At 65.8% G+C, this 26,937-nt stretch overlaps 2 protein-coding genes across 2 annotated transcripts in view; one reads left to right on the top strand and one right to left on the bottom strand.

Moving 5' to 3' along the window:
• PDZD7 (PDZ domain containing 7) lies at nucleotides 1-19,147 on the top strand. Its single transcript, XM_067536998.1, has 15 exons — nucleotides 1-1,191; nucleotides 2,324-2,464; nucleotides 3,331-3,505; nucleotides 5,111-5,287; nucleotides 7,167-7,314; nucleotides 7,765-7,825; nucleotides 8,476-8,934; nucleotides 9,783-9,971; nucleotides 11,597-11,751; nucleotides 13,300-13,391; nucleotides 14,038-14,129; nucleotides 14,536-14,611; nucleotides 14,953-15,458; nucleotides 15,911-16,011; nucleotides 18,090-19,147. Exons 1-15 carry the CDS (start codon nucleotides 999-1,001, stop codon nucleotides 18,228-18,230), a joined length of 2,706 nt encoding a protein of 901 aa, XP_067393099.1. The 5' UTR covers nucleotides 1-998; the 3' UTR covers nucleotides 18,231-19,147.
• A 533-nt stretch (nucleotides 19,148-19,680) lies between these two features.
• Nucleotides 19,681-26,937, bottom strand: part of LZTS2 (leucine zipper tumor suppressor 2) — a 34,370-nt gene continuing 27,113 nt past the window's right edge. Inside the window, exons 3-5 of the mRNA XM_067536999.1 lie at nucleotides 24,006-24,587; nucleotides 22,647-22,915; nucleotides 19,681-21,884 (exon numbers count right to left, since the gene is read on the bottom strand). Coding sequence (XP_067393100.1) covers nucleotides 21,218-21,884; nucleotides 22,647-22,915; nucleotides 24,006-24,587 — 1,518 coding nt within the window. The 3' untranslated portion in view covers nucleotides 19,681-21,217. The remainder of the gene's footprint in view (nucleotides 21,885-22,646; nucleotides 22,916-24,005; nucleotides 24,588-26,937) is intronic.

Genomic DNA, 26,937 nt, shown 5'->3' with positions numbered 1-26,937 from the left:
CATATGCGGGTCTCACGCGATCCAGCGTAAATCCGGAGTTAACTCCAGTGCAGTCCCTGGGGTGAGGGCTAGATTCTGATCTCCGTTGTGCTAGTGTACATCTGGAGTAACGCCACCGATGTAAACAGAGGGGTTCCCCAGTGGACGCCGGTGTGATTGGAGGCCACATCTGGCCGATGGCCCCTTCGGGTCTGACCCTCCCTCGCTGGCCGGCCTGGCGGTGTTGTTCCAGGTGGGAAAGTGTCTAGAACGTGGGGCATGACTCAGCCCCGTGCGGGGGCTTGATGCAGGAATCAGCGGGTGAATTTTGGTGTCGATCAGACCAGGTGGTCGACCCTAACCCTTATGACCCGAACATCTGTGAATCTCTGGCTGCAGAATAGAGAGAGTTTGGGGGAGTTGTTCCTACGCTGTGCCATGCCTCGGTGCCCCTCGCTCTGAATATCCCCTCTCCCGGGGATCTGGTTTCGTACGAGGAACTGATTGACAGAGGCCGATGCGCCAACACTGATCCCGATTTCCTCCTGCGCCGGTGGAAATCAGGACAACTCCACCCGAGGCCAGGGTTTCTCCGGGGCAAGCTTTCGGGCGCGCGGAGGCGTCAGGGCCTGGCCGGCTGCTCTTAACGATGGCGGTTCTTTGCCGCCCTGCCTGTAGGTGGAGAAAGCGGTGGGGCTGCCTGATGAGGTTTCCTTTGGATTTATGACCCTGCAGGCCCAGGAGCGCCCCCGTCGTGTGGACCCCCCGGACAGAGCTGAGACCTGGCGGGAAACACGGGCCCGGCCCCCCTAGCACCTACCTGGAGGAACATGTCACTGGGCTGCATCAAACGCCCACCTGCACTGGCGGGAGGCCAGCCAAGCAGCCAAAATGTAACCCTCCGCCCCGGCCGCTCGACGGAATCAGGCTTCAGGGGCCTGGTCCCTCCCTGTTCCCCCACTGAAGACGTCCCCCGGACGCCGGGGTCCCTCCAGGACTAGCGGCCGCCCCGCCCCGCCATGGCACACGGTTCAGACTCGGTGCTGAGGGGCGCCACGCACCCCACCCACGCCCGCGGCTCGGGCAGCGACGCCAGCGCGGCCACGCGCTACCTGCTGAGGAAACAGAACCGGCTGGTGAATGGGCACCATGGAGGCACCCGCCCTTCGTCGCCCATGGGCCGGGTCATTCTCATCAACTCACCCAACGAAGGTACGGCGGCAGGGGCCTCTCCTGCCTGCGCCTCTGCTTCTGTTGGGGAGGGGGCTTCTTCTGGGGTCACCCTTCGTCACCCAGATACATATTCCCAGCCCCCTTCTCAGCCCCCCCAAGGGACAGCGCTCACCTTGACTCTAAGGAGAGCAGGAGAGAGCCCCTGAAGTTGGCTCTTACGTCTCCCCATCCAGGGGACCCAGGCCCCCTTTTTATTTGACCTCCCGCAGCTTCCTCTGCACCTCAGCTCAGCCACAGAGCAGCTTACAGAAGGTGCTCAGAGCCAGGTCGCTGGACATGGGGAACATGGGGTCCTTGGCCTACCCCTAGTACTAAATGAGGAGGACCTTGGCTAGACCCTGGCTTGATGCGAGGGAGATTGGAGGTTGGGGGGCACCGATCGCCTGTGCTCCGTTGGTCCGAGGCGTAAAAAACTTCACGCAAAATTCATCACAGGGTAACTCCCTTCCCTGCCGAGGGGCCTACGCACGTCGCCCTGAGCGCTTGGCCCCAGGCAGTTTACACCAGGGCCTTTGAGTCCAAATCGAAGCAGGGCAGGCAGCGTGTTAGAGCTGGAGATGGGGAGCCAGGACCCTTGGGTTCCTTACCTAATAAGGAAGGGTGGTTTTGTGGTCAGAGCACTGGCCTGGGTGCCAGGACACCTGGGTTCTATTGCTGGGCGAGCTGGGGCAAGCCACTTCCCTCCCCTCTGTGCCTCAGTTTCCCAGTTGCAAACCGGGCGTGAGACTCCCGCCTGCCGCCGAGGAGGGGCAGGAGGGAGCAGGGTGTGGTTCAGGTAGCTGATCTTTGGAAAGCACGTTGAGATCCTTGGCTGCTTCCAAAGGGCTTTGTGAGAATTTTATTCCCTGGGCATGTGTCACGGTCGGGAACAGCACGGTACCCCAGTAAATACTGTGTGAGCCCTCGAGCTGTGCTCTGGAGACCACCCGAAAGCAGCCAGCGCAGCCGTGTGCCCGTCCCTCAGCCCAGCCCCTTCACGTCCGTCCCTGGGCCTGGCACCGAACTTGAGTAAACGGCACGGGAGGGGGACGCACGGGGCCTGGTGGAGGAAATGCCCCCCGCCCTTCCCCCCGGCGTTCTCTCCCACGTGCTTGTCCCGTGTCCCCCACAGCCACCAGCGAGGAGAGCGACGTGATCCACACCGTCACGGTGGAGAAGAGCGCGGACGGCAAGCTGGGCTTCAGCGTGCGCGGCGGCTCAGAGCACGGGCTGGGCATCTTCGTCAGCAAGGTGGAGGAGGGCAGCAGCGCGGGTAAGCGGAGCACGTGGAGTAGCACTTCCCCCAAGGGCAGGGTTCGCTTCCCCAAGGGGGCTCGCCTCCTCCATTAACTCTTTACAAGAGGGAAGGGATTTATTTGGCCGTCCGGTACGACTACGCAAACTCTGAAAGCAGTTTGATGGGGCTGTGCAAAGCACAGAAATAATGACCTCAGTGTTTTGCTCCAGTTCACGACAGGGTCGGATTTCCTGCTCGTTAATCACTATTGCAATTAGTCTGAGAAAAGGCAATGAAAATCTTCGCCACCTCTTGGGGCAGGATAACAACGGTGCGCTCCAGTCGCCCGGAAGAGATCATGTGTCCAGTCTCAGCCAAGGCCCAGTTCCCTGCCAGCCTTTGACTGTGACCCTGTAGGAATCCTGGGCCCATGGTGAGGGCACTAGCCTGGGAGATAGAAGATGAGGGTTCAGGCATTTTCTGCCTCACAGGCCTGTTGTGAGGATAAATGCGGCAGAGATTGTGCTACTACAGTGACGAGGCCAGCCCCTCAGACACGTAGTCGTGTCATTACTCGTGGAAATCGGGTGTGCAGTCACACATGGTCTCCTGCACATCTGGCTGTATGCGGGAGCATGACATCCAGGTATGCAAGACGGGGGAAACTGCTTTCCCCCGTGATGCAGGGCCAGGCCCTTCAACTCCGAGTTGTTCCAGCTGATGGTGTTTGCTGCACCACACACAGCGAGCCCCAGAGATCAGGCTGTGGCAGACCTGAGCATTTGCCGTCTCCGGTGATGTCTGGCTGGACCAGCCGCCCCCATGCTTTTAGCTCCCCCGTCCCGCGCAGCCCAGCCGCCTCCTCTCAGCCTGATCTTGGCCCTCTCCGATTAACCTTGCAGACTTGGCGGGCCTATGTGTCGGGGATAAAATCACGGAGGTGAACAGCGTCAGCTTGGAGAGCATCACCATGAGCAGCGCCGTCAAGGTCCTGACGGGGAACAACCGGCTGCGGATGGTGGTGAGACGCATGGGGAAGGTGCCAGGGATTAAATTCTCCCGGGAAAAGACCACCTGGTAAGAAGAGCCACGCTCACCCCCTACAGCTCGCCGCTGTTAACCAGCAATCGCAATGTATTACCTGTGTGGGGCCAGCACGAGTGTCTCAGCCGCCTCGGTGCAGAGAGGGAGCGCTCCTGGTTCCTGGAGCGAACGCTGACCCAGGGGACGACTCGGGGCTCGGTGTCACAAGGGGACAGTGTGCTCCGGGGATGGGTTCGAATCCTGGATTGGGCCTTCAGGGAACTGATCATCCTAGGGTCGCCTCCTTGGCCCTCGTTTGCCCACTTCACACAAACCGGCACGATGGGCGGCCGGTGGTCAAGGAAGGGCAGGGAATGGAGTAGCCGGGGGGCTGCGGGGAAGGAGTGAGGGCCAGTGGCAGGGCTGGGTGAGACGCAAGAGCTGAATGCTTGAGAAGTTTGTCCGTGATCAGGGTTTCCCAGGTCTCGCCCCCAACTAACCCCCAGTTCCAGGATACGTGACTAGGGTGGAAGCAGTGGGCAGAGCCTGACTTCCTTAGGACAAGAAGTAAAGGTGTGTTTTTCTTTATCCTGAGGTCGTGGGTTTGATCCCCGCAGGGGTGTTGTGAGACAAGGAGTGCTGTATTCTCACCAGGTTCCTCTACTGTGCCCCTCACCATGGCCTCTGGATCTGCGGATCCCTCTGACCCAGATGTCCTGGTAGCTATGGGGAAGCAAGGCAAGGCTTCGGAGCTGTACTGAGGGCAGAATCTTACTGGGTTTGGGTGAGCTCCTGTGACAGTTCGGGTGCTGATCCTCAGCTTCCCTGATCTAGCAGAGTTCCCTGAGGCAGCAGAACTGGTCTGGAAATTCATGGCACAGGGTCCCTGGGGAGAGGCATCTGGTCAAACCTCCAGGACAGCCTCTTTCATTGTGTCCCAGCTCGACGTGGAGACGGGCTCCCACAATGGGAATGAAAACTGCCACAGCCTTTTTTCAAAGGTCCAGATATGTGTAGTTCAGGCCTCCCGGGCGGGTGAGGTTTTTAATACTTCGCATCAAAACCAGAGGTGGGTCGAAACTGGACCCAGACCCAGGCCCCCCTGCAAATTTCATGCAGGACTGGAGTCTGATTTGAACCACCAACTCCCAGCCTGCCTGTGTGGGTCTGGAGGGCAGATTTTCCAAGCCAGCGCCCAGCCCTGACTGACATTCATTTGGACTCGGGCACTTTTGTCCGTGCCAGCTTTGCTCCTGTTTCCAAATGCCTGTTTCCAGTTTGGATGCTGCCAGAACCACAGGGGGGGCCCAAAGTGGCTGGAGTCTCATGGGAAAGAGCCAATCCCTTGAGATTCCTGCTCTCCCCGACGGCAGGAAACTCCAGGAGATTGTCTGACTGCATGGGATTGCCACCGTGGGAGAGCGCAGAGCAGCTCCGTCGGGCTGGGGGGGTTGGTGCGTCCTAGAAAATCAGATCGGCCCAGCCACGTGCAGAAAAACCCGCACCCCTCCTGGCCCCGGAGCGTCTCCGCTGATGCCCTGCCGCTGTGCCGGAAGCAGCCGTGGGATTTCAGCGCCATCCAACGCTGCTCCCCGGCCCAGCTCCCAGTGCCCCTCGGGCCCCCGGCCTTGACTCCCGCGGTGGCTGCTCTCCTTCCAGGGTGGACGTGGTGAACCGGCGCCTGATCGTGGAGAAGGGCGGGTCGACCCCGTCAGACAGCAGCTCCGAGGACGGCGTGCGGCGCATCGTCCACCTCTACACCACCTCCGACGACTACTGCCTGGGCTTCAACATCCGCGGGGGGAAGGAATTTGGCCTCGGCATCTACGTCTCCAAGTACGTTGGCTTGGGCGCCAGCCGGCGACGGCCCTTCTCGGGTGCCCGCTCGCCGCACCTGGGCACCCGGCTCCTCGGGAACCACTTATTACTTGTGGGGCCCGGGCCCTGCGGGTGAGGAGCAGCGTCCCGGAGAGCCCTTGGGCTAGTTACTGCCCTGGGGCAGCTACAGAGCCACTCAACCCCATTGCCAAGCAGCTGAGACTGTGGGCGTGGCCAGCATGGGGGGGAGGAGCCTTTAAGACCAGGGCTTGCTGGGAGTTGTAGTCTCCTGACTACCCGATTGCCAGCAGCCTGCTGACCGAGCATCATATGATTGGCTCCTGCGGGCGGGGAGGATGCTCTGTAGCCGAGGAGGGAAAGGGATGGCCTGACCCAAGAGCGGCTCCCCCCACAGGGCATTGGGACCCCCATCACCCCAGCAGGGGGGCTGGGAAGGGGTTAGAGTTAGCCCGTCCTGGAGTTCTCCGTTCCAGTGGGATTCACGCTGCTACCCCACTGCACCATCTGGCCTGCTGCTCCGTAAGGGGCCGGGCGTTGCCTTGGCCTTGTGCTGGCCCCCGCTGCATAGGGTGAACGTCACGCACTAAAGCGTACCCGGAGAGGTAGCTAGGAACGCCTGCTGTGAGCCCCCAGCTCCATGTAAACGCGGTGTGGGAGGGTGGGTATAGAAATCAGGGCTTCCTAGGTGGGGCTAGAGGGATGTGAAGGTAGGAGCTGGGAGTCGCTTTAAAAGATACCAAGCAATGCCCGCCCTAAGCCGTGGCGTTGGGACGGTGTGCGGGCTCTCCCATTGCATGGGCCACTCCCCCTTCCATCTAGGGCGGAGTTGGAACAGCCTCTGCATGTGAGTAGCTAGAGAAGCTGCCCCCTGATCTACCTGTTAAAAAAAAAATCTGGGGAAATAAATGCCCTAAAACTCTATTAACATAGCACAAAGTCACGGCGAGCGAGCGGAAATGGAGGCCTCAATGCAACTGATTGGTGAGCCCCGACCCTTAACTCTGCTCCTTTTGTGTGCTCGCACCGCTGGATCCAACCCTAGGAACGCTCAGCCAGTCAGATCGCTGGCTGGTGCATAATCCATACCAAGGGGTGGAGTTGAGGCTAGGAATGGACCTATCTGTTCGCTGGCTCTGTCCCTGAAAGCTGAGCCACACCCTCTGCAGAGTGCAGCCATGTGAGATGTGACTAGCCCCGATGCCATGTGTTTTCAGGGTCAAGCCCTTAACTAGGAGGCTGGAAGGTTCTCTGGGCCCCACGAACAGGCCATTTCAGTCCCTAGAGAGGATCCCCCTGGGGATTTGTTTTCACCTGCAGTTCTCAGCCGGGTTTGCCCCGTCCCTGAGAATAATTCAGCAGATTCCTCACTCCAAGTTCTCCACCTCTCCAAAGCGCCGAAGCAAAGAACGTCTGTGCAAAGGGAGCTGTGGGGTCTCCGGCGTTCCTTCTTTCCGCTTGCCGTTTAGCAATCTCTTCGTCCCTTCCCCGGCAAAGTGCCAGCTGGGGCCGGATTTCCCGCAGCAACTTCTGAAATGCCGGCGCTGGTTCTCACGCTGGGATGCCGGCAGCCCAGCTTCTCTCTGTGTGTGGCAAAAAGCGCCCAGGCCCAAATGATGGTGGGCAAAGCTCTAGGGAGCAAAGGGAGGCAGAGCCAGGGCCAGAGCACCCCCTCTCCCCATTGAAGGACAGACACAGCCCCATCCGAGCAAGGGACAAGGAACAGCCGGAGCCAGGCAGGTGAGGCAGGATCTAGCAGGCTGGGCAGCCCGTCTGGTTGATCGCCCCAGTCCGGTTTCCCGTGGCCCCAGCGATGGGTCGTCCGCCCACCGTGGAGATGAACCGGCCCCATAGCCTGACGGCGGGCTGTCCTTCCCAGGGTCGACCCCGGAGGGCTGGCGGAGCAGAACGGGATCCGAGTGGGAGATCAAGTCCTTGCAGCCAACGGAGTCAAGTTCGACGCCATCAGCCATAGCAAGGCCGTGGAAGTGCTAAAGGGGCAGACGCACGTCATGCTGACCATCAGGGTAGGCCCTGGCCCGGCTCCCTACCGCGGGGGATGCTGGGCTGGGTGGTTCTCACACCCCCGGCCAGGCCACCCTAGGAGAGGGTGGAGAAGCCCACCGTGGCCTTGGCACTGGGTGTGTCGCTGTGGGAGGGACACGGGTAACCCCCAACCTCTGCATCGGGCCACGGTCTTTCCCGCCCCCTCCCCTCCGGCTGCAGAGCGCGGCGCCGTCACTCTCTGCCTCTCCCCCGCCCTGGCGCTGCCGGCTGAAGTGTTCCCCTGACGTAGGCAGCTCCGGGGAGCTCCTGGCAGGTGCCCTGGCTCGTGGGGCAGGGCGGCTCCAGTTTCAGCCCAGCTGGGAGCGGGCGGGCAGCTGCATTATTCATGGTGCGCGGATCGGGTTCATGGCGGAGACGCTGCCCGGGGCAGCCGGTTACACGCTAACCCTCGTCTTCTCCTTGGCGTCTAGGAGACCGGCCGCTTCCCCGCCTACAAGGAGATGGTGGCTGAGTACTGTTGGCTCAGTCATTGTAAGTGATCCCCCCTCGGCGCCCGCCCCGGGACGGCCCTGGGTCTGCTGGGGGGGGGAGGGGGGGGCAGCAAATTCTCCAAGCGATGAGCTGCAGCTGGGAACCTAAGGGGAGGACCACACTGTGCTCTCCCTCTGAGCGTGCGTAGGGCCGGGAGCCAGGACGCCGGGGTCCTGTGCCGGTGCGGGCCACCGCCTCACCATACAGCCTTGGGACCTGCCGGCTCAGTTACCCGGCTGCCTTCAGGCGACGGTACCACCCGGGCACTCGTGGAACGAGCCTCGAGATCCACAGGGACAGCTGCAGCGTGGGGGGAGGGGGGGTGCTACCGACCTGGGGCCAGCCGGCCCTTCCCAGGGTTCGCTGTGCCGCACTCCATGGCCGAGAACACGAGTTCCTTGTCACAAGAGCTCAAGGGGAATCTCCCTTACCTACCAGCAGTACAGGGCCTATGACACAGAGCTGGGTTGTATGCAGCTAGCATCTCCAGCAGTTCTGCAGCTCCCAGAGCCGGGCCTGGCTTCCACGCCCACCGTGCCATGAAGTTCCACGTGCCGGGGCCCGGAGAGGGACGCTGGGAGCTCCCAGGGGCTGTGGCCGTTGGTGGCTTCTTCCGTCCCCGGGATTCTCAGCCCTTCATCTCTTTCTAGTGACCAATGGCCAAGCGCAGCAGCTCTCCCAGGCCTCGGAGACCAGCTCCTCCGTCTCCTCCTACTCCTCGAGCACCCCCTTCAGCTCCCTGAACGGGCGGCACCAGGCCCTGCTCTGCAGCCCGGTCCCAGCCCACATGGTGGACGTCTGCATCTCCACGGAGGACCCTCCGGCGGGCCGCCGCTCCCTGGAGCGAGTGGAGACGGCCATCCAGACGGACCTGCCCCCTTCCCCAGACGGGAGCGCGGGGACCGAGACCCGGCGCACCGTGCACCCCCCGGAGATCCTGAAGGACACGGCCATCCGGGCCGAGAGCCTCACGGAGCCCTTCCCCGCCAAGAAACGCGGGCCCTTCTCCGGCAAGGAGCTGTCGGACTCGCCCAAGACGGCCCTGCTCCTGGCGCTGGGCCGGCCCCGGCAGCCCATCAGGAGATCCCAGAGCTACCTCGCCGTGGACGGTGGGTGCCGGCGCCGGGACGGGCCGAACCACCCCCGCTTCCTGGGCTTGTGCCCCTCAATCCCGACCCGCGGCCCCCGGCTATCCCAGCCCTGAGATCCGCCCGCCTGCCCCCCAGAGCGCTACTGCTGCCTCATAGCTGATGCCCCAGATGTCCCCCAGTCCCCGGGGAGCACATTCAATCCCCACACACTGAGCTGTCCTCGCCTGCCCCCCATTGTCCCTCTGGAGCCTCGACGCTGCCCAGGGGGGCAGCTGGCCCCCTGCACTTCACCTCAGAGGGGGACTCCGGCTCAGCCAGCCACGCCAGGAAAGCAGCTGCCCTCTGCCCGCCCGGGGCCGAGAGCTGCACCCTCCGAGCCGTGTGTCCCAGGCTCCAAGGGGAGCGGCGCAGGAGGCGTCCTGCCCTGGGGTGCAGAGAATTAGGCGGTGGGAGAAGAAAGCTCCCAGCCCGACATTGGAGCAGAGGGGGCAGGAGGAGGGACGCACGGTTAGAGGCGGGGGGGGAGGAGATGGGGGGCCGGTGCTGTCCAAGAGAGGACTAGGAGGGTGGGCACTGGAGGGGAGCAAGGGGTGGCCCTACGTTGGCGATGGGCACAGCGCTCTGTGTGGTGGCCTGGGACTGGGGCTGGGTGCATCCCACTGCTGGGGTGCGATGCGTCCATTGCTGGGGTGCGACGCATCTCCGTCTCGGCCGGACCCACGGAGCTGCAGCTCCTGGCAGGGGCTCAGCCCTTCTGCTCACGCCGCTGAGGGGCCTGCTGTGCCCGAGGGGGCCGGGGCGTGAGGTGCCTGACCCCAAACCGCTGTTCCCACCTGGCCCATCTGTGACTCTCTTCCCGGCCCCAGAGGAGAAGAGGCGGGAGCAGCCAGCGCCCCCGGGGGACAAGGCCAGCCTGCAGCGCTCCAAGACCCTCATCAACCTCTTCTTCAAAGGCAGCCGGGCGAGGCAGAGCTGGGCGCCGGGCAGCAATGAGGCAGGGACGCCAGGGCGGAGGAGACGGGCCGGGTCCCCGGCCAGCCCAGAGGGGGAGAAAGGTAACGGGGGCTGGGACGCCTGGGTGGGTGGGCCAGGCTGGGTCTGTGGTGGGGGCTGGAATGGTCCCAGAGGTCACATGAGGGAGGGGGTGTCCAGCTCTGGGGGATTCTGTGTCCCTGAGGGGGGGGTGCCCCGTGGCCCCATGGCGATTCTCTCCCCCACAGGGATTTATTTTTTTAAATCACATGAATTTTGATCACTTGGGGGTCCTCTGCCCCCGGAGCTGCCAGCCTGCCCAGCCCCCCACTTGCTGCTGGGATTGTTGAGGCCCAGGAAGATTAAGTGATTTGCCCAAGGTCATTGGGGGGTCTGTGGCGGAGCCGGGCATCGGCCCCGGGTCTCCTGATTCCCAGCCCCTTAACTGCAAGCCACCGTCCTGCCCTGTGCGCTGCTCGTCCACACCTGGCGCTGTGGGACCCAGTCACAGCCTTGAGGCCCCCCTGGCACCAGCTCACATGCTGATCACCCCGGGAGACACCCCAGACCCCGTGGGGCATTGACCCCAGCTCCCCGGGGCCGCTGGCGAATCACCATGTGCGCGGGCTTTGCCCTCCTCTGCTTTCTGCCTGCAGCCAGCGCCCTGCAGAAACTTGTCAGCCGGAGCCTGAAGTGGGGTAACTGGGGTGTGCGTGTGCACGAGTGTGCGTGCCAGTGCGCGTGCTGGTGCACGAGTGCGTGTGCCAATGCACGTGTCTGCCCATGCACGTGTGTACTGCATGCGTGTGCTGGTGTGTGCATGCGTGTGCCCTTTGCCTTCCCACTGCTCGCACGGGAAAGCACAGCTCCCTTTCTTTCCCTGGCTCCTTTCGCAGAACGCGAGACTTGAGCCCCAAGGGGGATTTTAGGGGGGCCGTTCTGCACCCCCATTTGAAAGCCGGGTGTCTCAGCCGTACTGGGGCCGGTCCTGGGACGCTGCGCTGGGCTGCTCCCCGTAGATCCATAGGCCCCCCACCCAGACCCTGGGTGATGGGGCGCAGAGACCAATTATCCCTTGGGGCTGTCGGCTGGACGCTGCGTTAAGCCGCTACTCTTTGGCTCTGGCTTTAGCTGATCTCAGGCAGCCCGGTCGCCCTGTAGGTCGGACTCTGCACTCTATAGGCCTGGCTCGGAGCCCAGCCCCCTCTGACGCTAATGGGAGTTTGGGGGACGCCTGGAGCCCCCTGGGTCTCCGTCATCCCTCCAGCCCCAACGCTGCACGACGTGGCTCTGAGTTGATGAGCGCCAGCGATGGCCAGGACCCTGGGGGGTGAAGAGGGGGAGAATTGGGGGTGGGTGGGGAGGGATTGGCTGATGAGTCAGGTTCGGGGGCAACCGGGGCGCATCGGTGGAAAGCTCTGACTTTGCACGGGCAAAAGTGAGCGTGCACAGCTGTGCGTGTGCAAATGGGGCCCGGCATCTGGCCGCTGAGCTGTGCACGTAGCTGCCTCGGTGCCCCACTCGCTGAGCGCGTTGCTGCCCCCTCTGGCGGCCGGCCGCTGGAGGAGAACAACCTACTGCTGCTCCCAGCTGGCGGAGTCGCTCCTGGCTGTGCGGCGGGAGGGGCCGGTGAGCTCCCTGCCCTCTGATCTCCGTGGCCGAGGGATGCCACACGCACCCGCCCTGACCCCGCTTTGCTGCTCCCCAGACAAACGACGCCCCGTCAGCGTCTTGGGCTCCCCGCAGCCCACCAGCCGCGAGCCCAGCCCAGCCGCCGAGAGCTGCCTCCCGCTGCTCCGGGACATGGCCGGGAAGCTGCTGACGGAGGACGAGGTGGCGGCCATGCTCCGCCACTGCACCCGGGTAAGGAGCTCGGGCATGTGCCCGGGCCGCTGTGACGGGGCCGGGTTCTCCCCCACCCCCCAAGCCCCGAGGGACTTGCACCGCAGTCCGGCTAGCAGCAGGAGTACGTGGGCCGGCCTCAGTGGGTGACTGGTGCCCAGGGTGGCCAGAGCAGAGAGCAATGGGGTGGCAGGCAGGGCAGGGGCTGCCAGTCCGTCCTGTCCTATGGGAGCTCAGTAAGGGCATCCCGGCCTGGCAGGGGCTCTGGACTCAGGCCCTTGGCTCCAGTCCCTGGGCCCAGCGAGACATGGCTCTCCCAGCGGGGGAGGCAGGTCACCTCTTCACCCTGGCACCGAGGAGAGCCCAGGGCTGGCACCCAGTGCAGGCCCCTCGCATCCTGCGGCAGGAGAGCTGAGTTCTTCACCCAGCTCTGTCCCTGCCTCTGAGGTCTCGGGCCGCCCCCTCCATGCCTCGGTTTCCCCACCCGGATTTCTCTTCAGGGACGGCGCCAGGCTTTGCTCATGGCTGCGGGCAGGGGCCGAAAGCACCAGAAATGGGCATGGCCAGGCCGCGCTGCCGACCCCCCCTGCCACTCTCTCCCAGGCCCATCCCTGGGGGGGCCGAGGAAGCTGTGGGCGCACACAGCCCCTGGGGCCCGCTAGGTGCAGGTGTCTACAGTGAACACTAGATGGCGCTGGGAAGTCGCCCGTTGGATGCGCCTGTCGCTGCCCTGTGTGTGTCCCTGAGCGCTCTGCCCCCCGCCCCCCGCCGTACTGCCCCTCCCCCCACTTCATAGTCAGGCGAAGGGCTGGACCTAGACAGAATCCAGATGAATCCCCCAACCCCCCCCACTCCTGGGACCCCAGCAGAGCCAGCAGGGACCATTAGCCTCATGTGACAGCTGTGGAAACTGAGGCACGGGGGGAGGGCGGGGGGAAGAACTGGCACCAGGTCACAAGCAGAGCCCTGGGTTCCTGGCTCCCATGCCCCAGTTCTAGCCACTAGACCCCACTGCCCCATATCTCGGTGGTAACAAGGGTTTAGTCCAGATTCAAACCAGGGTCAAAAGACAAACCATCTCTGCCACTTCACTTCACTTCACCCCCCTCCTCCCACTGGGGGCCCCCTGCCCCTCCTTGTCATCTCCGGTGCCCCCCTTTGGAGCAGGATCCTGGCCAGGTAAGCCTTTCCCAGGGGCACCGCGTTGCAGAGCCCCCTGGATCTCGTTTGGCAAACCCGTGCCCTTCCCCCCCACCAAGTGCCCCCTCTGCCAGTGCGTCACACCCAGACCCGTGCCGCTCGCCCACCCCTGGCATGGGTCATACCCAGAAACAGCTGCCAGTGACCCAGCCAGCAGTGCTGACCCTCCGCGTCAGTACTGACCCACCGCCCTAGACATGAGGCAGCCTCATTCCCTCTTCAAAGCTGTTCCGGCTTGTTGCTGGGTGTTGTTAAACCCTGCCCGCATCCCGCCCCAGAGGTGGCTGCATTTTGGCGCTGGCTAAGCACTGCTCTGAGCTCTGCCCCGGCGGAGGGGCTTGTCTGACGCTGCCTGTCCTTTGCCCGCAGTATGTCCACGAGGGTGGGGTGGAGGATTTGGTGAGGCCACTCCTGGCCATCCTGGACCGGCCCGAGAAACTCCTGCTCCTGAGGGATGTCAGGTGGGTGGAAGATGCTGGGACGGAGGATGCGCTGCTTTCCAGGGGGCACTTCCCAGGGGAGGAGAGGGCAGAGAAACAGGCCTCTGTGCCTGGCGAGATGAGGCTGGTTATGGCGCCCGCGGCACCATGTGGGGCCTGTCTCAGCCGGGGTGTGTATGCTGCAATCCGATAACACCACGCGTGCTGCCGGGGAGAAGTCTTTTGCGGCAGGTTACGCGACAGGACAGGGAGACTGCGCGGCCCAGATCCTGAACTCGCCCCTGAGCGGCCGGCATCTCCTTGAACTCACCGTGGTCCCTCCAGATTTCCCCCAGCCCCTCTGGGAGCAGGATTCGGCTGTGCCCCAAGACAGTGAATGGGGTGCTGGGCGCTGTGCTGCTCTGGCCCTGTCCCCTTGCGTCCATAGCAGTTTTCTTGGTGAGCGTAGAGGTGCCGCCCAGGGCCCGGGCCCGATCCTGGCTGGGTAAGTACCTTGGGCTCCCTAGCATCACTCCCGATGTCGCAGCTGAGTCTGGGATGCCTCTGCCCCGCAGCTGTCACCCGGCGTTGCGGGGCGCTGTTAGGCGGCTGCCGCGTTCCACCCCAGAGGTGGCCGCAGTTCCGGAGGGCCGCACAAACAGCTGCCGTCTCTGCTTGCCCCTTGCAGGAGCGTGATCGCCTCCACCGACCTGGGCCGCTTCGACAGCTTGGTCGTGCCGCTGGAGCTGGAGGCGTACGACACCCTGAAGAGCAGAGCAGGTAGGGGAGCCTCTGCCAGGGCCGAGCCCGGCCCAGCTGGCATCCCAACGTCAGGCTTCTGGATTCCCGGCCAGCCAGCCGCCCATTGCCACTGGTGACGAAGAAGGCCCCGTCCCTTCCTAGAGCCGCTGGGCCCTGGCACAAACGCCCTTGACCCTGGGCACCACAGAGCCACAGGCCCAGCGGGTGAGACTCCAAACCCCCCAGCCTCCCCGCAGGGGGCTGGGCGGGAAACTCACCCGCGATGCTGTGGCCCAGGGGTCAGCGCCGCGGCAGGCTCAGCCCATCACCCCTGCAGCAGGCCTGGGCTGGGCTGGGCTGGGCCGCTCAGTGCGTGCGCAGTGGAGGGGGCGACACCGTCCCAGTGGCCTCGCCAGCCTCTGACACCTTCTCCCCCCGTCTGCAGGGAAATCGCCTGCACTGCGCCCGGTGCAGCAGGAAATGCCTCCCAGGAGACACCTCATCACACCCGTGCCTGGTCAGTCCTGCCCCCCACCTGCCCCCTGCCCACCCCACCTGGCTGCACGTCTCTGCTGGAGGGCAACACAATCACTGAACCCAGCTGTGCCGGGTGACCGGCCCCCCCAAGGGCCCCGGGGGGGGGGGGGTTGTGGGTCACATCTGGGCAGGGGTGGCTGGGGCCCAGGGTCTGATTCACAGCAGATGAGCCTGGAAGGGGGGGCAGGATTGGGAGCAGGGGGGTCTCGGAGGCAGGGAAATCTCAGGGGGCAGAGCAGGCCTGGGGCTAGGGGTGGAGGGGGATCTCGGAGACCGGGGGGGGTACCCCCAGCCGGTTGCTAACAGCTCCATCTCTCCATTGCAGACCGGCGGGGGGTTTCCTGCTGAAGCCGCTCTGGGCCCCGGAGCTGGGGGCTGCCGAGGAAGAGGCGGGGGGGCCGGCGCGAGCAGAGCTGGAACTGCTAAGGGGCGCCCCCAGCCGGACTCACCCGCGCGGCTACACGCCCCTGCCTGATGTGCCTGTCGACGCCTGCGCTGCCCCCGGCCCCCCTGCAGCTCCCCGAGGCGGGGGGCCCAGCTGGCTGCTGGCGGCTCCTGCCCAGAGCCTGGGCCCCGGGTCACATCCCGGCCCCTGGGCAGAGGCGTTGGCAGGGCCCAGCGAGGCCCAGCCGGAGAGGGACGCGCTCCACGCGGGGCTCAGCAAGTCCCGGCGGGCCCGGCCCCGGCTCTGCCAGCTCCTCACGGGCACCCCGGCGCCCAGCCCAGAGACCCAGGGGGCGGAGGGGCTGGCCCCCAACGGCCCCGGCGCGGCCCGGGAGGAGGAGTACGAGCTGCTGACCGTCCGCCTCTCCAAACTCAGGCAGTCCCTGGGTGAGTCGCAGCCGGCCGTGCCCCTGTGTGCCCCCTTGAGTCCCCCCCAACCTCTGGGCCCCCTGCACCCTCCCACCCCTCCTGCTGCCCAGCTGGCAGCTGCTCGCTGCACCCAGGCAGACGCAGCGCATTCCTGTCTGTACCGAGCGGGCGCCCCACAGCTGGGGGGGATCCCCCAGCCTCACACCCCTCCGGGGCCCATGGGGAGCGGCCGCCCGCCAGGCAGGGGAGGGCTGGCGAGTCAGGGCCTGCGGGGCCCAGCCAGCAGGCGAGGCTGGCGCCGCCCCGCTCCAAATGGGCGTGAAGGGGGTGGGGGCACGGTGCCAGGCTGAAACCCCGGAGGGCAGGCTGCAGGGGGGCCCCCAGCGATGGCTAAAGCAGGCTGGCATTGTAGGGGTGGGGGGGTGGGGGGAGACCCCCCCAGCCGTGGGACCAGCTTCGCTCCCTTCCAGGGATCAGCATCTCGGGCGGGATTGAGTCCAAGATGCAGCCCATGGTGAGGATTGAGAAGATCTTTCCTGGCGGAGCGGCGTTCCTCAGCGGGGTCCTGCAGGTAACAGGGGGTGCTAGGGTTGGGGGCGGGAGCCTCGCTGGGGCTCACCCCCATGGCGTTTCGCTGGGCTGTCTGCAGGATGCAGCGGGCAGGTGATCAGACAGCGCCACCCCTGCCCTGGTCCCAGAGTGGGGGCAGCGACGGGGGGGGTCTGGAGATGGGAGGGCAGAAGCGTGGCGCCGGCTCGGGCTGAGCAGAGTTGGACACACCTGTGCTCTGGGCTGAGCCGCCAGCACCTGTCACTGGTGCCCCAGCCTTGCCCACGCTCCGCCTGCCCACCGCACACGCCGGCCGCTGGCGCGGGGTGGCAGAGCGCTGCATGACGGGCGTGGGGCTCGCCGTGGGGTGCTTTGCTCGGCAGCCCGAGAGGCAGCGCAGTTGCCGTCTGCCATCAGTAGGGTTCATCGTTAATGATCGGGCCGAACGGGCTGGGGCAGTTCAGGCCGCCCAGGGCTGGTGTTTCAGGCTGGCAGCCAGCGCCGTGCACATTTGGAGGGTTCTTTGCATGCCCCAGGGCTGCAGGGTGTGTTTTGAACTGAAAGCTGAGTCCAGCTTGAAGACTGGTGGGTTCTGGCCCATGGAAACAGGAAGGGCCGCTCCAGCCCCCACATTTTAAAGTATTAACAGCCATGCCTCCTGCCCATCCCCGCCCCACATGGCAAGGCCCCTGCCCTTTCGCCCCCGGACAGGTGGGGAAACTGAGGCACAGAGCAAGTGGAAGTGACTCGCCCAGGGTCCCGCAGGGAGGCAGTGGCAGAGTCTTAGCGCCCAGCTCTCCCGTGTCCCAGCCCAGCACTCGGCTCACTCGCCCTCTCTCTTGTCTGCCCAGCTCTGCCACTGCCCTCCCTGGAGCAGGGCGTGGGGGCGGGTACGGCGCCTCACACACATCCTGGAGCCCAGAGATGTGGGGCGGGCTGGGACTTCCTGCAGGGAAGAAGCCAGAGTTGGCCCCATTGGCCCTGCAGGTCCAGTCCAGCTGCTGGGGGGGGGGGGGGGGTCTAGCCCCATTTGGGCATGGACATCCCCGGGGGGGGGGGTTACACCCTGAGGCCAGCAGGAAGCCTGAAGCCCAGGGCCCTTCCTGCAGTACCAGCGCAGCCAGACCCCGCCCCAGCCCCGGCAAAGCCTGGCCAGACTCGGGGAGGGGGGTGCAGGGAGGCCCCCCTGACCCCATTGTCCCAGCCTGACATTGACAAAGAGCCAATGTTGGGGCCCTGCTAGCACAGCAGCTGCCCCCCCCCCCCCCCCAACGCCCTGCCCCCGGCTGCCCCATTGACGGCAGAGTGGCCCTCTGCTGTGGGGGGGCTGGCAGGCGGCACCTGCCCCTTCCCCCCCATTGGGCCTTATGCCCCCCCCCGCTAGCCTTGCCCAGCCCTGAGGCATGGATGTGGGGGGGGATGCTGGAGGCCTCTTCCCCCACCACTGCTGCCCCCCAGCCTCCGGTTTCCCCTCCAGGTCCCAGCTATGGGGGTGGGGGCTGGTTAACAGCATCCTGGATCAAGGGAGGGGCAGGGGCACCAGCGCGGCGCTCCCCGCAGGAGCTGCAGCGCCGGGGGCTTGGCGCAGCCCCCAGACTCCTGGGTTCCAGGCACAGGGCAGGGGTGGCAATGGGGGCTCCCTGTTAGCAGAAGAGAGGCCTGGCCCCTCACCCCATGCCTCCCCAAGAACCGAGGAATCCTGACTCTCAGCCTCCCCTCCCACAGTGGCGCCAAGATCCCGGCCCGGGCCCCATCGCCCCTCACCCAAAGCCGCCCCCCCCACTCCCCAGTGGCCCGGGTGCGGGAGAGACGCTGATGCTCCAGCCCAGAGCCAGGCGCAGCAAGCTCCACCCCAGCGCCCTGCAGCCTCCCTGCCATGTCTCCTTTCACCCAAGCCCAGCGAGCAGCCCTGCCCTTCAACACCCCCAGGGAGCAGGGTGCACCCCCCCGCCCCCGTAAGCCCCACCCCTGCTTGGTCAGTGCCTGGCCCCCAGCATTGTGCGGGGCGTGGCCACAGCTGCCATCTCCCACCCCAGAGGTGGCTGCCGTTCAGTGGTGGGCGAACGATTCCTCCTAACGGTCCCTCTCCGGCGTGGGCAGGCTGGGCACGAGCTGGTCTCGGTGGACGGGACAAGCCTGCAGAACGTCACCCACCAGCGGGCAGTGGACGTCATCCGCCAGGCCTACCGGACCAACCGCCAGGCGCCCATGGAGCTGGTGGTGAAGGTGCCCAAGGCATGACGCTGTCGCCCCCGCAGAGCCGGCCGGGGATGGCGCCAGGCTGGCAGCAGTGGGCGAGGGGGCAGACAGAGACGGGCCAGGCCTACGAGAGGACAGACGGGCCCAGCGAGCAGGACCAGAGCTGCGGAGGGTCAAAAGCCGGGTCCAAGGCTATGGGCCCGTGGGGATTTGACACTGGGGCACAACGTCTCCTGCCACGCAGACACCCCCACTGGCCTTGGGGTTAAACCCCGCACTGGTGGGTCCATGGGGGGAGCCAGGCTAGGGTCCCAGCACCTGCCCCAGCGGAGCCAGGCCCCGGCGCGTCGCCTCCTGCAGGGGAGGGGGCACAGGCAGCCCGGGCGTACTGGCCCCCTCTACCCGCCCCGCTGGCAGCTCACATGCAGGAGCATTTGCCACAGCCCAGCACCGGCTGGCACGGCTCGGAGCCACGGTGCCACGCCCCCTATCTGATACTCTGGCCCTACAGCGGCCACAGGGCCGGAGAGAGGATAAAAGCCCTACTACTGCTGCCTCAAGCCGCTGGGGATTTTCCGCTTCTACAGCCTGGGCCAGGGCAGGGAGGGAATCGCTTCGATCGGGGTGCTTGTGTAATGACCCCCCCACACACACACACCCCTTGCCCTGGGCCCCCCGTGGGGAGAACTCCATTAGTCGGTTCCCAGCAGAGGTTGTTAACTTGGGTGGGGCCCAGCCCCTCGAGGGCCCCCCCTGCATTTTACAAGGTACCCGGGTTCAGCCAGTGAAAGGGGCAGCAGGACAAAGGCCCAGGGGTGGTGTTCACACTTAGCCCCCCTCCCCCGTTGGCACAGTCCCCCCAACACCCACACACGTCTCTTAAAAACAGAGGGTGGGTTTTATTAGCGCTTTCCTCTCGGTTTGTACAAGAAATTTACACAGCCCGAAACCCACACAAGTTCGGAAATAAAGTTAATAAAAAAAACAAAAACAAGAGCAAACGGCGAAGGCTGGTGCTGCCCGGGGAGTGGGGGGGAACGGCTTGGGAACAAACCGACGGACGCAGCAGCCATTTTCCTTTGGTCTTGGGCCGGCCCTGCCCTTCGTGCCAGGGCGGCCGGGCATTCTTTTTGGGGGGGGGGGCCCTGTTTTTAAATAATCTGATCTACACTGCACCCCCCCTTTAGGGGCTTTGGTGGTGGCTGGCGGGACGGGCAGCTCCCGGGGGGGGGCACAGGCTGGGCACAACAGCTACCCCAGCCCCCCCCGGCCGCCCTCCAGGGAGGCAGGCCCCCCCACCCCAGCCCTGGTTCTCCAGCTTCCCCAGTCTCCTGGCGAGGGCTGTGCCCGCGGATTGGCGCCCCCCTGCGGAGAGCAGGCTGGGACCGCAGGCAGGACTGGGGCCCAGCCCGTTGGGGGGAAAGGGGCAAAGTAGGGATTTGCTGCAGAGCCAAGGGCCACTGGGAGCCCGGCCCAGCGCTGACCCCCCTCGTCAGCCCCAGGGGACACCCCGCACGCCCCTCGCTGTGAACCCCCCTCAGGAAGGGCTGGGGGGCAAACACACACACAACCCCCCCAGGGAGGGAGCTGTGTGCAGGACCTTGCCCAGTGCCGGGGGCAGACGGGGCAGCTGGCCGCCCAGGGCCCCGTCCCACGAAGTCCCTGCCTCGCTCCCCGGGGCCATTCCTGGATCCGCTGGGACGGGGCAGGGAGAAAGGGGCAGCCGAGCCGTGGACCGGGGCGATAACTCAGCCTCTGCCAGCCGGGCACCCCGCAGCCCTGCCCCCTCCGACGGCACGGCTGCCCTCGCGTGGGCCTGGGAGGGGTGATCCCCGTGGGCCAGCGGGGGGCATGGGCCAGGCGGAGGCAGACCCGGGGCCGGGAACCAAAGGCAAAGTCAGGCTAATTAACAGCTGTTGCTGCACCCTGGGGAGGGATGGGGGGGGCGCCGACACCTTTCTGTAGGTCCTACAAAAATAGAATACATTTGAATGGCCCAGAAACAGAAACCCGCAAAGCCGGGGGTTGGGGGCCGAGAGGGGCAGCCAGCCGGGGCAGCATCCCAGGAGCAGAGGGCTGGGCACAGGGAACGCCCAACCCCATGGGCCGCGGGCAGAGGGAACCAGGAGAGGACGGCACGCACAGAGGACAGGCCTGGCATTCAGAGACGGGGGCGCAGGGCAGAGCAGCCCAGCTCCTGGCCCGCTAGCTCCTCACCGGGCAGCCAGAGGGCACAGCCCAGCCGCCAGGCGTCTCCCCCTCCACCCTGTGCCCCTGCGGGGAGCAGGTCCGCCCACGGAGGAAACAGCTGATTTCCAGCAGGAGGGTGCAGACCCCACACCCGGGGCCGGCACCTGCACCGCAGAGGCAAGCACCCAGGCTGTGAGCCCCCCGGCCAGGCAGCGCTTGGGCACAGCCGAGGCAGGGGGGCCGCCTCCGAGCCAGCATCACACCCCCATTCCCAGGGGAGCCTCCCCAGCCAGCGAGCCAGGTAGCCGCTCTCCCCAGCAGAGGGGTTCTCCCTCCCACAGCCCAGCCCCGGCGGCCGGGTGCTGCCCTTCCCACCGCCGCACCGGAGCAATCGGGGCTGCGTGGCCAGCACCGGGGCGGGGGGGGACACCAACGCCTCTGCCAGCTGCCCTGCCCCCTTCCCCACAGCTTGATGGAGGCTCTCTGGGGTGGGGTGACAGGCCCCATGTGGCGGAGGGGATGATCCGGCACCCCACCGGCTAGGAGCAGGTGCCGCTTATCCCCCAGCAAGCGCTAAGGGGGGATCAGCTGCTAATCAGCTGTTCCCGGTCCCAGGCTCGCCTTCCCCCATGAACCAACCCCGGGCACAGCCCCCCCCACCCGTCAGCAAGGGGCCCCTACGCCAGCTGCCCCCCAAGCAGCCGGCTAATGCTCGGCAGGGGGCAAGGGGGGGTTCGGTTCTAGCTCACAGAGCAGGAGAGGGGGCCCCCCCACTCCGCTCCCGCGTCCCCGGACGCAGCCGGCAGGTCCGTGCCCCCCGGCTGGCCGCCCCCCCCGGCTCAGATCTCGGTGGCGGCGATCTCCTCGAAGCAGATCTCGGCCCCGCGCAGGCCGCACTGGTCCAGCCGGCAGGCCTGCAGCTCCAGGCTGAGCCGGCCCAGCTGCTGCTCCAGCTCCCGGTTGCGGCGGTACATGCGGATGTAGTTGTGCTGCAGCTGCTTCTGGTAGCCGATGACCTGCTCCTTCTCGCCCTGCCAGGTGAGCCGCTCGGCCTGGAAGGCGGCCCGCCGCTCCTGGCCGCGCCGGCGCTCCTGCAGCAGCTCGGCCCGCAGGCCCTGCAGCGTCTCGGCCGCCTGCCGCTGGGCCTTGGCCTCGTCGCTGGCCCACAGCAGGCTGGGCTCGGGCGGGTCCGGGCCGCCGGGCTGGCGCCGGGCTCCCCGCAGGCCGGCCGCCTCCTGCTCCAGCCGGGCCAGCTTCTCCCGCAGCAGCTCGCCCTCGCTCCTGCGCCGCTGCAGCTCGCCCTCGCACACCTCCAGCTCCAGCGCCCGGGCCCGGGCCGCCTCCTGCAGCCCCAGCGCCTGCTCCTCGCCCGCCTGCCGCTCGGCCCGCGCCTCCCGCAGCTGGGCCCGCAGCAGCAGCATCTCCGTGCCCCGCTGGGCCAGCTCCGCCTGCGTCTCCTTCAGCTGCTGCTTCAGCAGGGAGATCTCGCCCGACTTCTGGCACACCGGGGGGGGGCGCGCGGGGGGGTTAGACCGGGGGGGGCCGGGCCCCACCCCTGCCCCAGCCGCCCCAAAAGGGCCAGGGTCCCCCTGACCCACTGGGCAGAACCTCCACCCATCCACCCACCAATGGGCTTGCCCGAGCCAGGCCCCGCCCCCTTCTCCCCTGGGGTGTCCGAGCCAGGCCCCGCCCCCTTCTCCCCTGGGGTGTCCCCCAGAACCAGGATCCTGCCCCCTAAGCTACACATATTAAAACAGGGCAGCCTCCAGAACCGGAGCCCCCGCCCACCGGGGCGGCCTGGCTTTTGGAACCGGAACCAGCACCTTCCGCGCTGCAGAACCAGGTCCCCCCTTCCAGGAGCGCAGCCGCCGGGGCGGCCTTCCGAACCGAGCCCCATCGGACCAGCCCCGACCCTCCCCCAGGGGGCAGATGGATGCCCAGCAGCATGGCCCAGGCACCCTCAGCCGCTGCCCTGGCTGGAGACCACCCCCCACCCCATGGGGAATTACCCTCCCCATCCAGCCCGTGGAGGGCGTCCGACCCATCCCTGCCAGGCCCAGGATCCCATTATTACGCGTTTGCTGCCCACGCGGATGCTTCTCGCCTGAGATGCAGTCCCCCCTTGACCCCCTCTGGGAGCGGGGCAGACCCGGGAGTCTCACCATCGGGCGAGTTCTCCCGAGCGAGATGCCCGCTGGGGCAGTGCGGTGGCTCCGAGGGCCCCCGGCCAACCGGGATCTGACCCCCGGGCCCCCGTCCCGGCTCACCTCCCACTTGGTCTCCTCCAGCCGCGGCCCCAGCTCGGTCTGCTCGCGCTCGAAGGAGGCGCACCTCTTCTCCAGCAGCTCCCGCTCCTGCAGCAGCTGGGCAAAGTCCTCCTGCAGCTTCTTCTTCTCCTGCTGCAGCTGGAAGATCTGCAGCTGCAGCACCTGCTGGGTGCGCTGGGCCTTCTGCGCTGCCTGCTTGACCTGGGAGGCGTAGCCCTGCCGCAGCTCCTCCATCTCCTGCTCGCAGCGCTTCTGCTTCTCCTCGTACACCTGGGGCGGGGGGAGAACGTCACCCGGGGGACCCCCAACTCTGCCCTGCGGTCCAACGGGGCCCAGGGGCTGTGCCTCATCTCCCCTAACACTGGGGGTTCTGCACCCACTACAGCCCCCAGCATGCATTGCGTTGCTGAGGCCTGCATGCATGCGGAGGTGCAGCTCCCTGAGACTACAGCTCCCAGCATGCACTGCGTCACCCAGGCCTGCGCGCATGCAAAGGTGCAGCTCCCCGAGACTACAGCTCCCAGCATGCATTGCTCAGGCCTGAATGCATGCAGCCATCCAGCTCACCAAGACTACAGCTCCCAGCATGCATTGTCACCCAGGCCCGAACACATGCAGCGGTGCCACTCACCAAGACTACTGCTCCCAGCATGCATTGCTAAGGCCTGAATGCATGCAGCCATCCAGCTCACCAGGACTACAGCTCCCAGCATGCATTGTGTCACCCAGGGCTGCAGCGGTGCAGCTCAGTGAGACTACAGCTCCCAGCATGCATTGTGTCACCCAGGCTGCTCAGCAGGAAGTTGCCCATGGCATGCTGGGCGTCGTAGTTTTCACCGGCCACCCGCCAACACTGAGGACGTGGGGGCCCACGGACAAGCTAGCAGAGCCCCGAGGCCTGCCCCCTACCCACCCTCTCCCATGGGAAGCCCACACCCAGTGTTGGCATTTCCAGGCCAGGTCTGTGGTGCCCCTCAGCCCCCGTCCACCTGCACCCTAGCGCAGCTCTGCTGGGCTCACCACAGCTCCAGCAGGGGCAGCCCCACAGCGCGGAGCGCATTGACTGCCTGTACCCCTAGGGGGCGCTCAGAGCGATGGGGGTCCAAATGCACCGGCATGCCATCTGCCCCCACCCCTCACGCAGTCCATGCAACTCTGCTGCCCCCCACCCAGGATCCCAGGCCCCACTGCCCAGAGCCAGGGGTAGACGCCAGGAGTCCTGGCTCCCGCCCACTATACGCGCCAGCCCCCCCACAGCAGACACCCGCAGGGCCCAGCCCCCCAGCAGACACACCCCAGCGCCCCCGGCTGCAGGGGTCGGGGTCGCCGGGCTCTCCTGCGGGCCAGCCGTGCCGGGTACCTGGCAGATGGCCACCTCGTTCTCGTCCAGGCTCTGGCGCAGGTGCTGCAGCTCCGCTTCCCGCTCCCGCAGCTTCTCCTCCAGCTCGCGGACGAGCGAGGCCTCGTCGCCCTCCACGGGCGAGCGGGCGCCAGAGCCGCTGTCGGAGGAAGGGGGGCCCCGCCCGCTGAGGGAGCCCGTGCTCTTGCTGGAGGAGGAGCGCCCGCTGTCCGAGTTGGAGGGGCCGGCCAAGCCCCGGGAGCCCCGTTCCGGGTACCCACTGTGACTGTCCAGGCTGAGGTGGCCCATGGAGACGCTGCCCGGCTCCGGCGCCTGGCTGCAGCCCGTGCTGTAGGTGGGCAGGCTGGACAGGGAGTTGCGCCCCGAGTCCGACAGGGTGCCCGAGTGAACGCTGTGACGGCAGCTCAGGGAGCTGGGCTTCTCGGCGCCGCCACCGCCCAAGAGGTGGGCCAGGCTGGCCTGGCTCTCGGAGAGCGCCGGTGCCCCGGGCCGCGGCGCCACGTAGCCCGGCAGCGCCGAGTTCCTGGCCTTGGGCACCACGGGCTTGAAAGCCGTCGGGCGGATCAGGGTCTTCTCGACGTTCTGAAATGCAGAGAGCAGGGACCATGGGGTGGCAGGACGGGGGCTGGAGATGTCCCATCCGCCCCGCCCCCCCGGCCAGCCGGTCCAAGCGCTGGGCACCCAGTAGGGCAGGGATCCCTCCCACCCCCCATAGCCAGCCAGCCAGCCCAGGTGCTACACGCACAACCCGGTGCCACCAACACCAGATGTTCAGACACAGCCCAGCGAGCCGGGCTGTGCAGAGACCGAGCCAGGAGATGTGATCAACACCGTGGGAGGGAGGCAGCGTGGCTTAGTGGACTTGGACTCAGGACACATGGGCTCTGTTCCCGGTTTGGCCCCCGGCCCGCAGGATGACCCTGGGCAAAGTCACTGCCTCGCTCTGTGCCTCAGTTTCCCCCTCTGTAAAAATGACGGCGAGGCCCGCCTCCTAATGCGCTTTGGGATTTCCGGCTGTAATGTGCCCTTCGAGAGCATGGGATCGGGACCACGTCAGGACTGTCACCCCACTTCCCAGCCAGGAAATGGAGCCATGGGGTGGGCATGTGATTTGAGCTAGGTCACCTGACCAATCAGAAGCAGGACCAGCACCCACAAATCCAGACTGTTAAACTACACTTCCTCCCAGAGCCAGGAACACAACCCAGGGGTTGTGCCGCCCAGCCCCCCTGCTCTAACCACTAGACCCCGCTGCCCAGACCTGGGAACAGAACCCAGGGGTCGTGCTGTCCAGCCTTCCTGCTCTAATCACTAGACCCCGCTGCCCAGACCTGGGAACAGAACCCAGAAGTCGTGCCGCCCAGCCCCCCTGCTCTAACCACTAGACCCCGCTGCCCAGAGCCGAGAACAGAACCCAGGAGTCGTGCCGCCCAGCCCCCCTGCTCTAACCACTAGACACCGCTGCCCAGAGCTGGGAACAGAACCCAGGGGTCGTGCCACCTAGCCCCCCTGCTCTAACCACTAGACCCCATCACCCAGAGCCAGGGATAGAACCTAGGCGTCCTGGCTCCCTCCCCCATGCCTTTCTTTGTTCACATACAGATCGTGAAAAGAACGTAATGTTAAAGTAGCAGCTAAACAAGGCGACCGGCAGGTGGACCGAGACCTGGGCAGGCGAGTGAGAGCACCCTCGTCAGACCGCTCTGCGACAAGCACCTACCGGAGCACAAGCAGGGTGTGACACCAATGAGAGAAAAATCTGTCAGCGGCTATTCATTTTCCTTCGTGATTCACCCCACGGCGCCGCCCGGGTGAGCGCAGCTACAGGGGGCTTTGCCCTTCAGGCCAAACAACGGCCTTCTGTTTTCATTGAGGAAAAACAATTCTACATTTTCCATTTCCTCAAGAAGCTGACACGGATCCTTTGTGTGGTTCCCTCTTCCCCGCGGAAACGGAGGAGAGGGAAGAACCCACCGGGAAAACAGCCCATTTTCTAAACTAACCTCCTCAGACAAAGGGGGGCCAGGATCCGTTTGGAAGAACGGGGCCATCATCTCACTTTGAACCAGATTTCCCCCCCACAAAGCCGTCACTGTCCTGCAGCCAAGCCCAAAGGCCCCCCAGTGCACGAGGACCCTGGGTGAAAGGGGGAGCAGAGCCCTCTCCCCGCAGGACCCCTGACCCAGAACCTCTGGCCGGCTCTCGGGGGCTAAAGGGACAGGTCGGCTGGGCTCGCCGGGCGGGTCAGAGTGGCCCTGGTCAGATTAAAAGCCACTCAGCGAGCAGCAGATTGGTGTGACCTCAGGGGTGCCCATAGCTCCCAATAGCCAAAGGGGGCTGGGAGCAGCTCGCCTGCTTTCCTCAGACACCACCACTCAGCTGGTGGCTCTGGCATCCCTCTGCCCCGCCCCCCAGGGACGCTCACCCCAAAGGGCAAGGGTCCACCCAGCTGTCTGGACCCCTGATCCCTTCCCCAGCTCTGTCCCCGACTCTCCAGGGATGCCACTCGCTCCGCACCGGCCCTGCCAGGGGATCTCACCAGGTTAAAGGATTACCGGGGCAGGGCCTGTGGAACTCCCTGCTACAGGAAGGTAGGAGCCACATTCTGGGCATCTTCTGCGCACCGGGAGCAGGCAAGTTGCTGGCCTCAATCATGGCATGAATACCAGACAAGGAGAGGAAAGCACCGTCATGCTTCAGGGTGGGAGCCCACGGCCTGGAGGGGGCGGTCAGGAAGTAACTAGACCTCCCACCCCACAGACGACTGAACAATGGGCCAGGTGTATCACTGGCTGAGACGGGGCAACTATCTCTACAGCCATAGGTCTTAGCTAACGCTGGAGGTGGGATGCCCAAGCCAGACGCTCCAACAGCCTGGCCTGGCTGGGGGAGGGCCTGGACCCAGCAGCGAGCGCCCCGCCTTCCCCCGCCA

Source organism: Emydura macquarii, unplaced genomic scaffold (assembly GCF_026122565.2).
Source record: "Emydura macquarii macquarii isolate MOO-44397 ecotype Brisbane River unplaced genomic scaffold, CSIRO-AGI_Emac_v2 contig_3692, whole genome shotgun sequence".
NCBI classification, from domain to species: Eukaryota; Metazoa; Chordata; order Testudines; family Chelidae; genus Emydura; species Emydura macquarii.
Note: the sequence above shows the minus strand (reverse complement) of the source record. Positions and strands in the feature narration are given on the sequence as shown.

Coding starts and splice junctions, on each gene's coding strand:
- PDZD7 (XM_067536998.1), top strand. CDS start 999: ATGGCACACGGTTCAGACTCGGTGCTGAGGGGCGCCACGCACCCCACC. Junction 14,130..14,535: donor CACCCTGAAGAGCAGAGCAG/GTAGGGGAGCCT, acceptor CCCCGTCTGCAG/GGAAATCGCCTGCACTGCGC. Junction 14,612..14,952: donor ATCACACCCGTGCCTGGTCA/GTCCTGCCCCCC, acceptor TCTCCATTGCAG/ACCGGCGGGGGGTTTCCTGC.